Source organism: Salmo salar, chromosome 09 (genome assembly GCF_965601325.2).
Source record: "Salmo salar chromosome 09, fSalSal1, whole genome shotgun sequence".
Lineage (NCBI taxonomy): Eukaryota > Metazoa > Chordata > Actinopteri > Salmoniformes > Salmonidae > Salmo > Salmo salar.
Genome location: NC_138299.1, coordinates 40,193,195 through 40,206,291, shown reverse-complemented (window position 1 = coordinate 40,206,291; position 13,097 = coordinate 40,193,195). Strand labels below are relative to the sequence as shown.

General features: G+C 40.5%; 2 protein-coding genes and 1 non-coding gene across 3 annotated transcripts in view; 1 reads left to right on the top strand and 2 right to left on the bottom strand.

The window, feature by feature from the left end:
* Nucleotides 1–925, top strand: part of LOC106611328 (otoferlin) — a 59,784-nt gene extending 58,859 nt beyond the window's left edge. Inside the window, exon 42 of the mRNA XM_045724957.2 lies at nucleotides 250–925. Within this exon, the coding sequence (XP_045580913.1) occupies nucleotides 250–430 (181 nt within the window). The 3' untranslated portion in view covers nucleotides 431–925. The remainder of the gene's footprint in view (nucleotides 1–249) is intronic.
* A 1,200-nt stretch (nucleotides 926–2,125) lies between these two features.
* Nucleotides 2,126–2,198, bottom strand: trnaa-agc (transfer RNA alanine (anticodon AGC)). The gene has a single exon. It is a non-coding gene; the product is annotated as a tRNA-Ala (tRNA).
* Nucleotides 2,199–3,698: 1,500 nt separating this feature from the next.
* On the bottom strand, nucleotides 3,699–11,729 carry LOC106611329 (microtubule-associated protein RP/EB family member 3). Its single transcript, XM_014211420.3, has 7 exons — nucleotides 11,581–11,729; nucleotides 9,703–9,826; nucleotides 9,229–9,374; nucleotides 8,894–9,050; nucleotides 7,228–7,370; nucleotides 6,644–6,796; nucleotides 3,699–6,253 (listed from the first exon to the last, which is right to left on the bottom strand). Exons 2-7 carry the CDS (start codon nucleotides 9,821–9,823, stop codon nucleotides 6,185–6,187), a joined length of 789 nt encoding a protein of 262 aa, XP_014066895.1. The 5' UTR covers nucleotides 9,824–9,826; nucleotides 11,581–11,729; the 3' UTR covers nucleotides 3,699–6,184.
* Between the last annotated feature and the right edge of the window lie 1,368 nt (nucleotides 11,730–13,097).

Below are 13,097 nucleotides of genomic sequence, written 5' to 3'. Positions count from 1 at the left end.
TTTTATGAAATTGCGTTGACTAAGTACTGGATTTGAACAGGGATAATCATACTGGCCAATACAGAGCATCAGCAGTCCAGTTACTAAAATACCCTTTCTTTATGCCATCATTTTTATGGGATTGTTTATATTTACAGCAAACCGGACCTGTATCTTAAAGTCATATTTGGTAATCCTCTGAGTCTCTGTTTGATGGCCTTATAAGGCATTAGCGCAGTCTAACCAACCAACCCTGTTTCTCTCTCCCAGCCGTCCAGACACAGCCTTCCTGTGGTTCCTTATGCCTTTCAAGGCCATCAAAAACCTCATCTGCAACCAGTACTTCTGGCTCACGATCAAGTTAGTTGTGGCCCTGCTGCTGGTGCTCATCCTGGGCCTCTTCATATACAGCATGCCTGGATACATGGTCAAGAAGCTAATGGGGGCTTGAGAAGTGGAAAATCTTAAAAGGGATAGTTACTCAACAACTTCCAAACTCGATAATATATTAAACGACTTGTTTTCAGTAACAAGCATCTCCTCTTCTCATGGAGTCCCTGTAATGTTTTTGCCATTTGACAAGACAATCGTACACACACCATGTATCGTTAAAAAAAGGTACCAAAACCATGTCCAAGTATAAATAAATAATACAATAAATATGATTTATTATCTATATATATACATCCCTTTCAAATACCTGTTCAAGGACATACAGTAGTAAACATTTTAATATTATGGGGTTGCAAAAAACTTCAATCTACAAAGTAAAATGTTTTGTTTTGGAGTTCTGATTTTGTTCTTGCTTGAAGTCATGTATTAGCCTTGGTTTGCACTGACTGACTTTTCTGTGGCTGTTGATATTAATGTCTTTGTTTAACAGTGTGCAGTATGTAGTATATTACGTATAATCTGGGTTTTGTGAATAAACTGAGAAGAACAATAACTGAGCCTGTTTATCTTTGTCACTCCATGCATCTGAATCCAATCCATCTGAATCCAATCCAATCTGTTTTCAGAATATTTTAGCAAGAAATGAGGCATCACTATTATGGATCAACATTTCATCTGACTCCAAATGTCTCATGATCATGATGATAATGAGACATAATTATGAAACCGTACATGTTTATGGCAGGTCCAAAGAATTTTAACCTACTGTACCACAAGCTATTTTTCCATTTTATTATTAACTTTACTGCAGTCTAACCAACCAACCAACCCTTATTTGTTTCCTCCAGCAGTCCAGACACAGCCTTCCTGTAGTTCCTTATGCCTTTCAAGGCCATCAAAAACCTCATCTGCAACCAGTACTTCTGGCTCATGGACAAGTTAGTGGGGGCCCTGCTGCTGGTGCTCATCCCGGGCCTCTTCATATACAGCATGCCTGGATACATGGTCAAGAGCGAGGATTGTGTCCTTTATCCAAAACACACAGACACCTTTACCCAAAACACATGTATAGCCTACTATGTATAGCCTACTATGTATTCCATTTTTTCTTCAGTGGAGTGCATTGTTTGGTGTACCTAGATAAGCAAACGTTGTACAACGCTGCCCATTGAAACTTGACTGTGTCTGAGTGGTTCTTGTCTGTGAAGGTCTACCACGTCGATGTGCAGTTAGGTTTCAGCCTTTTGCATTGGACCTGGGTTCAAATACTATTCGAAATAATTTCAAACTTCAAATACTTCATCTTGAATGGGGTTGCCTGGCTTAGAATAGTCGCAAAACTGAAACCCCACCCATTTGGTATTCTAGGCAGTCTAGAGCAAAGTAGTTTCCAAGTATATGATCGATTTTAAATAGTATTTGAACCCAGATCTGTTACACATAGATATGTATAGTTTACTGGGATTTTACTGGAGTGTATTTGGTGTGGCTTGAGTATCGAACACACAGTGCTGTTCAGTTTTGAATTAAGGAGTTTGTTTCGATTTTACTGTTTATTTTGATTGTATGTCCCACAACCAACAAAATAACGGACCTATTGAAGAAAACGTTTTGTATGTTTAAAATCCTTCCGTTCTAAAGGTTGGTTTTCATAATTGATGTAGTATTATATAATACGTATTTTAATTTAAATTTAGAGAGTAAAGTCATAATAAATGCGCTTTACATTCACTTGCTCTCTCAAGAAAAAAGTTGGAGGATGCGGGCATCGATCCCGCTACCTCTCGCATGCTAAGCGAGCGCTCTACCATTTGAGCTAATCCCCCGGATATGTGTTACAGCGGCTGTGTAAATACAAGACCTTGTCAGTGCTGTGTTGAATTTGAACAAAAGAAATTGTAGGCATTGAGTAGAATAGAGATTCGACATTCATATCTAAAATTGTAGAGACATTTTCTTTCTACATGTATTTTGCTTGATTGATCTACGAAATTAATATAAGACTAATGCTATTCATTTTTTCAACACTGCAACACTTTGTGTGGAACAATATTGCCCTTTACAGTCCTTGGATGGAAACGCACTCTTTTTTTGGGCCCTACTAATCTGCGCAATGATATATATAAAATATGATGGATTTACTGACAAGATACATGTCTCTCCGCCCTAACATTGGGAATCGTTGTCCACAAAGCAGCACGACGGACTGTCTAGATCCCGTCTATCCTTTATTTGGATTGGTGGATAAATCTCACTATTGTAATCCTGTTTTGAATATTCGATGAGGGTTGTTGACGTCAACCGCCTGTGTTCAATGGCGAGAGACGCTATGCTACTAGCCTCATAACATGAATATGCATATAACCATTTCGAGACAACGTTTTTTCTCAAAGTTGATGGATATCACTGGTCTTATATCAGTACACTCGTAACAACTTAAGCGTTACGAAACTTATATTCGATCAATAAACCTTACAAGCATTACACTACACTCGCAATAACATCTGCTAAACATGTGTATGTGACCAATAAAAGTAGATTTTTAGCAAATAAGCCATTCATTTATTTGTTGACCAAATTCAACACTCATTGACCTCCATACAAAAACTCCTTGCTTGGTATGCGAAACAGCGAAAATACGCCACCTGCTGGAGGGAGACAGATTTACCGCCGAGTTGGGCCTTTCTTCCTCTTCCTCTTCCTCTGTTTCGACTCTGTTTTGAAGCCACCGCGCCTCCATCTTGGCACTCCCCCACCATTGTAAAAAAAAAAAAAAATGTGGAAGCTAAATGCATTAATTAATGTCAACATATGTTTTGGCTACGTTTATTCTATTATAAACACCTCAATGCATACTTTTACATTGTATTATATGAGCTAAGCATATATAAAAAGGTATTTAAAGTATAATTTTTTGAAAGTTTGGACGCTACTGTCCCCACGACAACCAAAGAATACTTAAATACACATAATTTTGTCATTGAAAGATTTAATTGAAATGTTGTAGAATTCCATTCACTCATATGGAGGACTGCTCCTTCTGAGGAGTGCAAATATCGCTGACCAGTGGCTTCAAAGCATCTCACTGGCCAATACAGAGCATCAGCAATCCAGGGTTTATATACATCATTGATTCTACCTGTAAACCAGCTGACCAAATTAGGCAACCAGTTTACCATATTAGGCAAGATTTTACTTCTGGGTTAACAGAGATTAGGGCCTACCATCGAGAGTGGGGCCCATAGGAGGGCCAGTGGGCTCTTTCCATGGTTTTCTGTGCCCACAATATTTTAGCGAAACAGAAATCAACAACAGTATTATAACAGTTTATTTCACAATCGTTTGTTTATTTACTTAATAAAACTCAAAGAGATGAGAGTTATGCAGACAGTCAAAGCACGTGAGAGAATGCAGGTCAGATTCTATTGCAGATGGCTGTAGGTTTGCATTGAAAAGGCAGTAGTACAGGGCAAAGGAGTTCTATTCCTTATGATGCTCATGATGACCAGCATCATTATGAACTGGTCATAGACCCCTAACTAACTCAGTGCATCCGAAACGGCACACTATTCCCTATTTAGGGCTCTACTTTTGACATTATTATTTTTTTTTCAGCTACCAGTCACTTTCTCCTATTCCCTGCCTACAGTATATGTACATATCTACCTCAAATACTCAAGTATCCCTGCACATTGTACATTTGGTAATAGCACTGACCCTGTATTTAGCTTCCTCTGTGTGTATATATATATATATATATATATATATATATATAACTGCACTGTTGGGTACAGCACACAAGTTAAGTATTTCACTGTACTAAAACTTGATTTGGGACGCAAACTCCTGACTTCATCGTTCTCTAAACTCAACATGAAATTAGTAAGACGACTCATTACAGCTGAGCAATATATTATAGCAAACCAAAAGTAGAAACACAGCAAAATTAGCAGCAGAAACGTGATATCATCAAATCAAAGTAAATCATTGTTTTCAGGCTCTTTTAAACAACACATTTTTACAGTTAAATTAAAAAAACAATTTGCTGCCATAGTCAGCCTACATAGTAACTCAGGTATTGTTAATACCAAATTAATTTTAAACTCATTATACATAATAAATACCATGGCATGTACCCAGACACTTCTGATTGAAGATAAAATCTCCACATAAATTAGTTTATGAATATATTGCCCATTCCCTGTTAATTTATGACATTCTCATGTTCAAATACAGCTAATCCAGAATGAGTACAGTCAAAGAGCATTGGTCATATCCTATACCTAAATGATTATTTCTGGACCACTTTCTTTAATGCATTTTCCCTTGATGTTACTACATGCCATCAACTGAAATAAAAAGCTTAAGCCTTTTCACTACCATGAGCATACCTTATAGTATTGTTTAATTTACATACATTTTGCACCAATTATTGTACCGATAGTAGTTAAAATCAAAATTAAAATCAATGAATAAGAAAGTAAAAACGAATGAAATATAATTTGTCATAGGTGATTTTGTTAGTCTACTTTAGGACTCTTGTGGTAACCTGTAATACAGCAACATGCACAAGGTGCTTTCTACGCTCCAGAATAGAACCAAAATGAGTTTTAGAAAAAGCACGAGTCAAACCAAAAGACAAACAAACAAATGCATTCAGACATCTACCTTATTTCAAAATCGTTCCTTTTTTGTCATATTTACAACTCTGAATGAATTGTGCAGGCCTAACACCCCCATAAATATCCCCTTGGTTTGGGTCATTATTCTGTGTTATACTATGTACCATGCTGGAACGACTAGGATATGTTCTGTTATTGTTGCTGCTACTGTGTCATTGGGGAGGGAGGGAGAGGTAGCTTATGACACTGAGATGTAATGGTGTATGTACAGTACATAGCCGAGGGGGAAGGAGGAGACACACATATATACATATGAAAAGAGAGGAAGAGAGAACAAGAGAGGGGCAAAAGAGAGGGAGAGGCAAAGAGAGAGAGACAGAGAATATGGATGGAGAGAAGGTATTAGAGGAGGGAGAGGGGGATGTGGATGGAGAGAAGGTATTAGAGGAGGGAGAGGGGGATGTGGATGGAGAGAAGGGTTTAGAGGAGGGAGAGGGGGATGTGGATGGAGAGAAGGGTTTAGAGGAGGGAGAGGGGGATGTGGATGGAGAGAAGGGTTTAGAGGAGGGAGAGGGGGATGTGGATGGAGAGAAGGTATTAGAGGAGGGAGAGGGGGATGTGGATGGAGAGAAGGGTTTAGAGGAGGGAGAGGGGGATGTGGATGGAGAGAAGGTATTAGAGGAGGGAGAGGGGGATATGGATGGAGAGAAGGTATTAGAGGAGGGAGAGGGGGATGTGGATGGAGAGAAGGGTTTAGAGGAGGGAGAGGGGGATGTGGATGGAGAGAAGGGTTTAGAGGAGGGAGAGGGGGATATGGATGGAGAGAAGGTATTAGAGGAGGGAGAGGGGGATATGGATGGAGAGAAGGTATTAGAGGAGGGAGAGGGGGATGTGGATGGAGAGAAGGGTTTAGAGGAGGGAGAGGGGGATGTGGATGGAGAGAAGGGTTTAGAGGAGGGAGAGGGGGATGTGGATGGAGAGAAGGGTTTAGAGGAGGGAGAGGGGGATGTGGATGGAGAGAAGGTATTAGAGGAGGGAGAGGGGGATGTGGATGGAGAGAAGGGTTTAGAGGAGGGAGAGGGGGATGTGGATGGAGAGAAGGTATTAGAGGAGGGAGAGGGGGATGTGGATGGAGAGAAGGGTTTAGAGGAGGGAGAGGGGGATGTGGATAGACAGATGGTATTAGAGACTCAGTATTCATCCTGGTCCAAGTGGGCCTGTCCATCAATCTCGTCATCATCTGGAGCAGCAAAGCCGTCCTAAAATACAGATATCATCAAATTTACAGAGAATGTTGATGATAACCCACAACCCTTGTATACTTTATAATAATATGAGTTAATATTTTATACATGAGAGAGGGGTAGAGCCAATTAAGGATAGCTAATTGCAATCTCTAGTTTAAATAAAGTTGGCTATTCTATACTTAGGGCTCTGTTCAATCCGTATTGCGGAAGTACAGATTTACAGCGTGATTGAAATTTAAAGACAATCCTCCCGCGTAAACACTGCTTAATTCGTCTCAAAAGGAAATTACCTTGACATTTCTATCACGCAATCTGTAAAGTTTTAGCGATACAGATTTAATAAAAGCCCTTGTACAGTATATGAACAAATTGAATTCACATGTCTGTGGTTGTGCGAGGTACCTCTGTGGCGTAGAGAATGTCCATGATCCTGGAGAGGTGAGGGTTGGTGTCACTCTCGTGTTCCTGACAGATCAGCTCAATGTCTCTCAGCTTACTGAAGTAGAAATCTCTCTCCTTCTCTAGTCCGTCCACTGTTAACTTCAGCTCCATCAACTACACAGGGGAAGAGAAGAAAATGTTGTTTCAAACACACAGGGAATGACAATGTAAATGTAGTACTCACTGAGTAGTGTTATGTTAGTTACATACTTAAACTATACTTACATTTAGTTTCCTAATATGCCCCAAATATATCCTTTATTGTCTACGTGACAACTGAGTAAGAAATTAGGATGCCAACTCTAGTGTGACCTTCCACTCACACATTCCAAAGACCAAAGCATGACTTAGCCCTGAGACGTGGGTGTAGGCTACGGTCAAGTCTCAGGGCTAAGCATGACTCTACTTGCAGTAAATAAAACCTGATAACTGAGGCAAAAGGAATATACGTTCATTTGTATTGAATACTGTCAATACTACAGTCATATGGCCCATTAGTTTACTTGACCTATGTAAAGGCCTCCTTACCCTCCCTGGGACTCTACCTGTTGGTTTAGCTCCAAGAGTTCCGCGTCGGTGCCCCCGTTCCGCGCCAGGGCCGGGGCCTTCCTCACATGCACAGTGGTGTTCAGCACCCTCTGGGGCGTGGGTAGGATCTTGGGCACCGTGGGCGAGTGCCTCTGGGGGCCTGGAATAATCAGATAGTGTTAGGGCTAGATTCAATCCGCGTCGCAGATCCGTGGTATAGCACGATCTAAAGTTAAAGGCAATGTTCCCGCGTTCACAGAGATTGACGGTAAACGCTGCATATGTCGGCTCAATCGGAAAATGACCTTTACATTTCCTTCGCACTACACTGTGGCTCTTCTGCAATACAGATTGAATTGGGCCCTTAGAACAGTAAACCTGCACTGCAACACTAACATTTAGGCCAGGATTCAATCCAAGGCGATTTATAGAACAGGCTTTTAAAGGTCATTTACAGTGAAAGTGATCTCGGAAAATGTAGGAGGGGGGGGGGGAATGCCTTTAAAAGGAGCATTGTCAGATATCTAGTGCACTGCTGTCACGATTGTGTGGAGAGACAGACCAAGGCGCAGCGTGCTCTGAGTTCCACATATTTTATTAAGTGAAACTTTGAACAAAACAAATAAAGAAACAACGAACCGTGACTTCAGAGGTGCTACATGCACTAACTCAAAACAAGATCCCACAAAACACAGTGGGGAAATGGCTGCCTAAATATGATCCCCAATCAGAGACAACGATAAACAGCTGCCTCTGATTGGGAACCATACCAGGCCAACATAGAAATAAATAACCTAGACTAGAACACCCCCCCAGTCACACCCCTGGTCAGGGCGTGACAACTGCTCTATAACGCGCCTTGGATTGAATCCCAGCCATATTCATAGTAAATGTAAACAAAATACTATTAAACAAATAGTAAACTAAAAGTAGTCAAAACACTAGTAAACATCTTGAACAAATACTAATTGTTTGTCATCCCATGCGTTCAAAGCTATGGATACAACTACAGCATTTCAATGAGAACCATGTTGAAAGCATACCATCATGTTTTGCCTGTGGTGTAACCAATGAGAACCACAATTATCAATTCACTACATAAAGGATCACTAGACCAAAATGCATTTATAGATTGGAAAATAATGTATTTGTGTTCATCAAGTCTGCAAAAGGTACTGTGGAGATCACAAGAATCCCTGACAGTCACCCACAGAGCTACCTTTCCTTGACTGTTTCTAAAATGCTGTGGATCGTGCAGTGCACACACACACACAGAGACACACACAGAGACACACACACACACAGAGACACATACACAGAGACACATACACAGAGACACATACACAGAGACACATACACAGAGACACATACACAGAGACACATACACACAGACACATACACACAGACACATACACACAGACACATACACACAGACACATACACACAGACACATACACACACACAGAGACACACATACACACACACAGAGACACATACACACACACACACAGAGAGAGAGACACACATACACACACACACACACACACTTGCAGAGCGCTGTGAGTGTTTTGAGCCATCCAAAGCTCAATCAGCGAGACAATCCCATTCAGAAGAGGTAGAACCATTCTGTTGGGTTACCTGCAGGGCCATGAGTTCTCTTTGGTCTGTGGGAAAAGTGATCACCTGGATTGGGGGCGGGGTTTACATCTTGTCCCTGTCTGGCCTGTAGCGGGTCGTACTCCTTCCCATCATAGTTGGCGTCAAAGAATTTCTTGAACCACTGCACAAACTCAAAGTTATCCTGGAACTTTCCTTTTACCAGCTTCTCCACAGGAATTATCTGTAGGAATAAGAAAACATGTTAGAAAACGTTTTGAGAGATGACATCTTTCCATTGAAGAATCTAGCTGCAAGCCCTCACACGGCTGCAGTCACAATTTGTTCGGGACACTACTTCTTTCAGTATATAAATGATTTACAATTCTTTACAGATGATGATAAATAGATAATAGCCTGACTTTGTCAACACCCATCCTCTTGAAGGCAGCCTGGAGAACCTTGAAGTTGTGTATGAACTCATGTTCCAGCTTGGCCTGGAACTTGACCTTCTTTAGAAGGACACAGCCTGGAAACAGCATGTCCATGAACTGACAGTATGCTGCCCCTGAAAGGTGTGGGGGGGGGCATACTGCTATTAAACAACACAATGTAAACATCATCTCATTACTCATCATTTGAAAGGGTTTGTTGAGGTCCATGCCGACAGGCAAAACTGGTTGAAATGATGTCATCATAACCAAATTACAACCAGTGTAATGATGTCATTTGAACCAGATTTTCCCACTGGGATGGGGAAAGGACCCGTTCATTACATTCATTTGGGAGATGAGGGAACAATGGCTATGATGCCTGAGCCGGTTAATACATAAGGAACAAAAACAAAACAAAAAAAAGGTGATCAATGACGTCAGGAGGACTGGAGAAAAACATACCCGAGCAGAGCTGTTCTATCTTGGTGTAGGTGAGGTGCAGGGAGTCGTTGAGCCAGGCCAGCATGTCATGTCGGCTCAGGGTATCACAGGACACAGACGTAGCGTGCACATTCACTGCCATCCTCTACACCCAGAGAACAATAAAAACATGGTAAAGATGTTAAACTGGGCAGCAATTAAGCAAACTTCCTAGCTGTTTTGCAATGCTGCAAAACATAAAATGAATTGTGTGGTTAAAAATACAAGAAATTACTATTGTTCAACATCCAAGGAATAAATATGAAGATGAGGGTTCGTCACAGGGTCACAGAACATCATCAAATAGGGCTTTGTTCCAAAAGTGGCTTTGACATGGTCTACAAAGCCTGCCTACAGGGATTTGTCAGCAAGATTTTATCACTACAATACAGGAATATAAATATAACTTATGCCTAAAGTTGACAGTATAAGAGTACACTTTCTGGGCTAGTTTGATGTTGCAGGAATCTTTTATTTTTATTTTCAATCTTCTGTTGTCACAATAATCCTCTCAGATTAGACAGAATGTCCCAGTGCTTGATCCTCTCAGATTAGACAGAATGTCCCAGTGCTTGATCCTCTCAGATTAGACAGAATGTCCCAGTGCTTGATCCTCTCAGATTAGACAGAATGTCCCAGTGCTTGATCCTCTCAGATTAGACAGAATGTCCCAGTGCTTGATCCTCTCAGATTAGACAGAATGTCCTAGTGCTTGATCCTCTCAGATTAGACAGAATGTCCTAGTGCTTGAAAGAAGCAGCACAGACAGGAAGGACACGTCTGGCCCTCAATTTAGTTTGAGTGTAAATCTACCTTTCTGCTGTTTTAGGAATACAATTTATTTACTAGGCTACATTTCTAGCAAAATCTGAAATGTAGAAACAGCAATCTCACATATTATCACTACAGAGATGTCTGGCACTGATAACCAACCAGAAATATTGTTTTGACCCAGGATATGTGGCAATGTGCAGAGGAATATGTATTTGATTATCACCACCTGTGTAGAAACGAAAAGAAAAAGCAGTAGCCACCGCATCGAGTGGCGTGAATAAAGTTTCGCCAATATGGCGCATATTTCTATGAAATTCAAAGTAAAGCCTTATAATGTATGAATGATCAGTCTGAGCCAGCAGAGAAGAAAGTCCTCTTTCCCTATTTCTGCCCTTGCTTTCAGCCTCATCATAAATGATTACATAGTGATATACAATACGCGATACAATACGTGCACCAGCCCTCCCATGAGTTTGCATTGAATAGCACTATCTGTCAAATCCCACGCGGCTGCACAATTAGGTAATAGCCTATAATGGAAAGTAGTCCACCTGCCGTAAACGGTTTTATACAGGGGTGTGTGTAGAAGGTAACTTACACCAGCGTGTATAATACAACAATCATTATTATTGTATTGTAAAAAAAAATGACAACCATAAACACAACAGACTATCGTTCGAGGAGGAGACGATTTTATTCTCGTCTCTAACCACTATTATATTCTAGGCCGTTGAACGGTACGCGACCTAACTCTAATACATTGTTCACAAAATGTATATACCTTGCTTTTAAACGCGGAAATGTGCTATTTATTGCATACCCAGAGAACAATGCATTTGTCCAATTTGCATTTGGTGCAAAGAAACAAAACCCTGCAATGTTAGTTGCTAGGCTATCCAAACGGCCGCCCGGACCCCCTCTGAAGGCCTCCCCGAATAGACACACACACAGAGACAGAGGACTGTCACTGTAAAGAGAAATATCCTCACTGGATGGACAAGAGACCCTTTATTTTGTTCTGAAACGCTAAATGCACCTATAAAATGTCAGTGTTTTGGCTATAGGCCTAAAGTCATTACTACTCACTGTATTCAGACAGCTATCTTTCTCTGTTGTTATTTCGCTGGCAGTATTGCTACGCTCCAATCCTCCGTTGTGGTTGTTGCCAGAGCTCCAGCTCGGTGCAGTGGTTAGTAACGGGCCGCCCCCCCACCGCTACCGACGCCCAGTCTGCAACAATCCGGCATTTATTGCGCATGCGCCAGACTCCATGCTGTTGGAGGCGCTTCTATGGTAAATAAATCAATAGGATGTTGGTCTGTTATATGGAGCAGACTCACTAGCCTACATGTGCTTAGGCATCTTAACAGATTTGTTGCTTATGGCTGGGGGTATCTACACCTTATATAAGCCCTATTATATTATACACTACCGGTCAAAAGTTTTAGAACACCTATTCAGAAACACTCTTGAATGAGTAGGTGATCTAAAACTTTGTACCAGTAATGTATTTTATAGCAACACAATTGTACATTGTAATTTAGTGAACCCCATTTGCCAACTACAGCCAGTATAGGCTATAGACCATATACATAATTGTGTTATTTTTTTAAAGAAACACAATTCAAGCTTGACATTTCAGTGTGGTTTTATTTGCACTCAAACGTGTGCTAAAGAGCTGCAAGAACACATAGGATAAAACAAAAACAAACCTGAGTGAAAACACCGAAGGCTGTTCAGCACCAGTAAGGACCTCATCTGCAGTCTATCGTACAGTGGGGTTTGAAATAGGCTATGGAAAAACAAAAACGTTTAAAGCATATTCTTAACAAATAAAACTCATATGTTCTCAGTAGCTTACAATGGAAGAGTGTAAAGACAAGTTAAAACAGAAAGACAGTGGTTTTCATAGACACTCTTGAATAAGCATGTCATCCAGTGATATAATGCATTGACTGACATTGACATAAATAAACTCTGGAGAACATGCATTTTGTATATTTAAATTGCCATTATAATACCCAACATTCAATCGAATTATAGATCATGCACTTCTCTTGCCCAATTGACAGTGTTCCAACCTTGGAAACGTCAACCGAAAAGATATACAAAACTGTCAAGTACCTTTTCAGTGCAAGTCAAGACCAGGATTCCTCAGTGTTTTGTGCTAAGTGTTATGTGCTCAGTAGTTAACTTGAACATCCTAAGAGGAATCACAATGATACACGTTTACGTCCTATTATCTCTATACATTAACTGTATATGTGGATAATGAGAGACTTCGCTGGTGAGAAAAAAGGCATTTCAGAGTGGAGCTTGCAGACAGAGAAAAGTAAAGGAATATCACCACTTATTACACAAAGAATGCTGCTAAATTTGAGTAAAATCAGTGTTCTATGCCACAACATACAGTAAACACAGCATAGGTTCATTCATATTGATGGGAGATGAGATGACCAGAAAGGAAGAGAGTGCTACTATATTAAAATGTAAACAGGAATATAGAAGCTATTAGAACTCTGCACTTACTTAGGTCAAAGTAATTAGGCTGTCATCCTCAGTTTCTCAGGACTCATGATTATAATTTTACAGTGCCCTAAAGG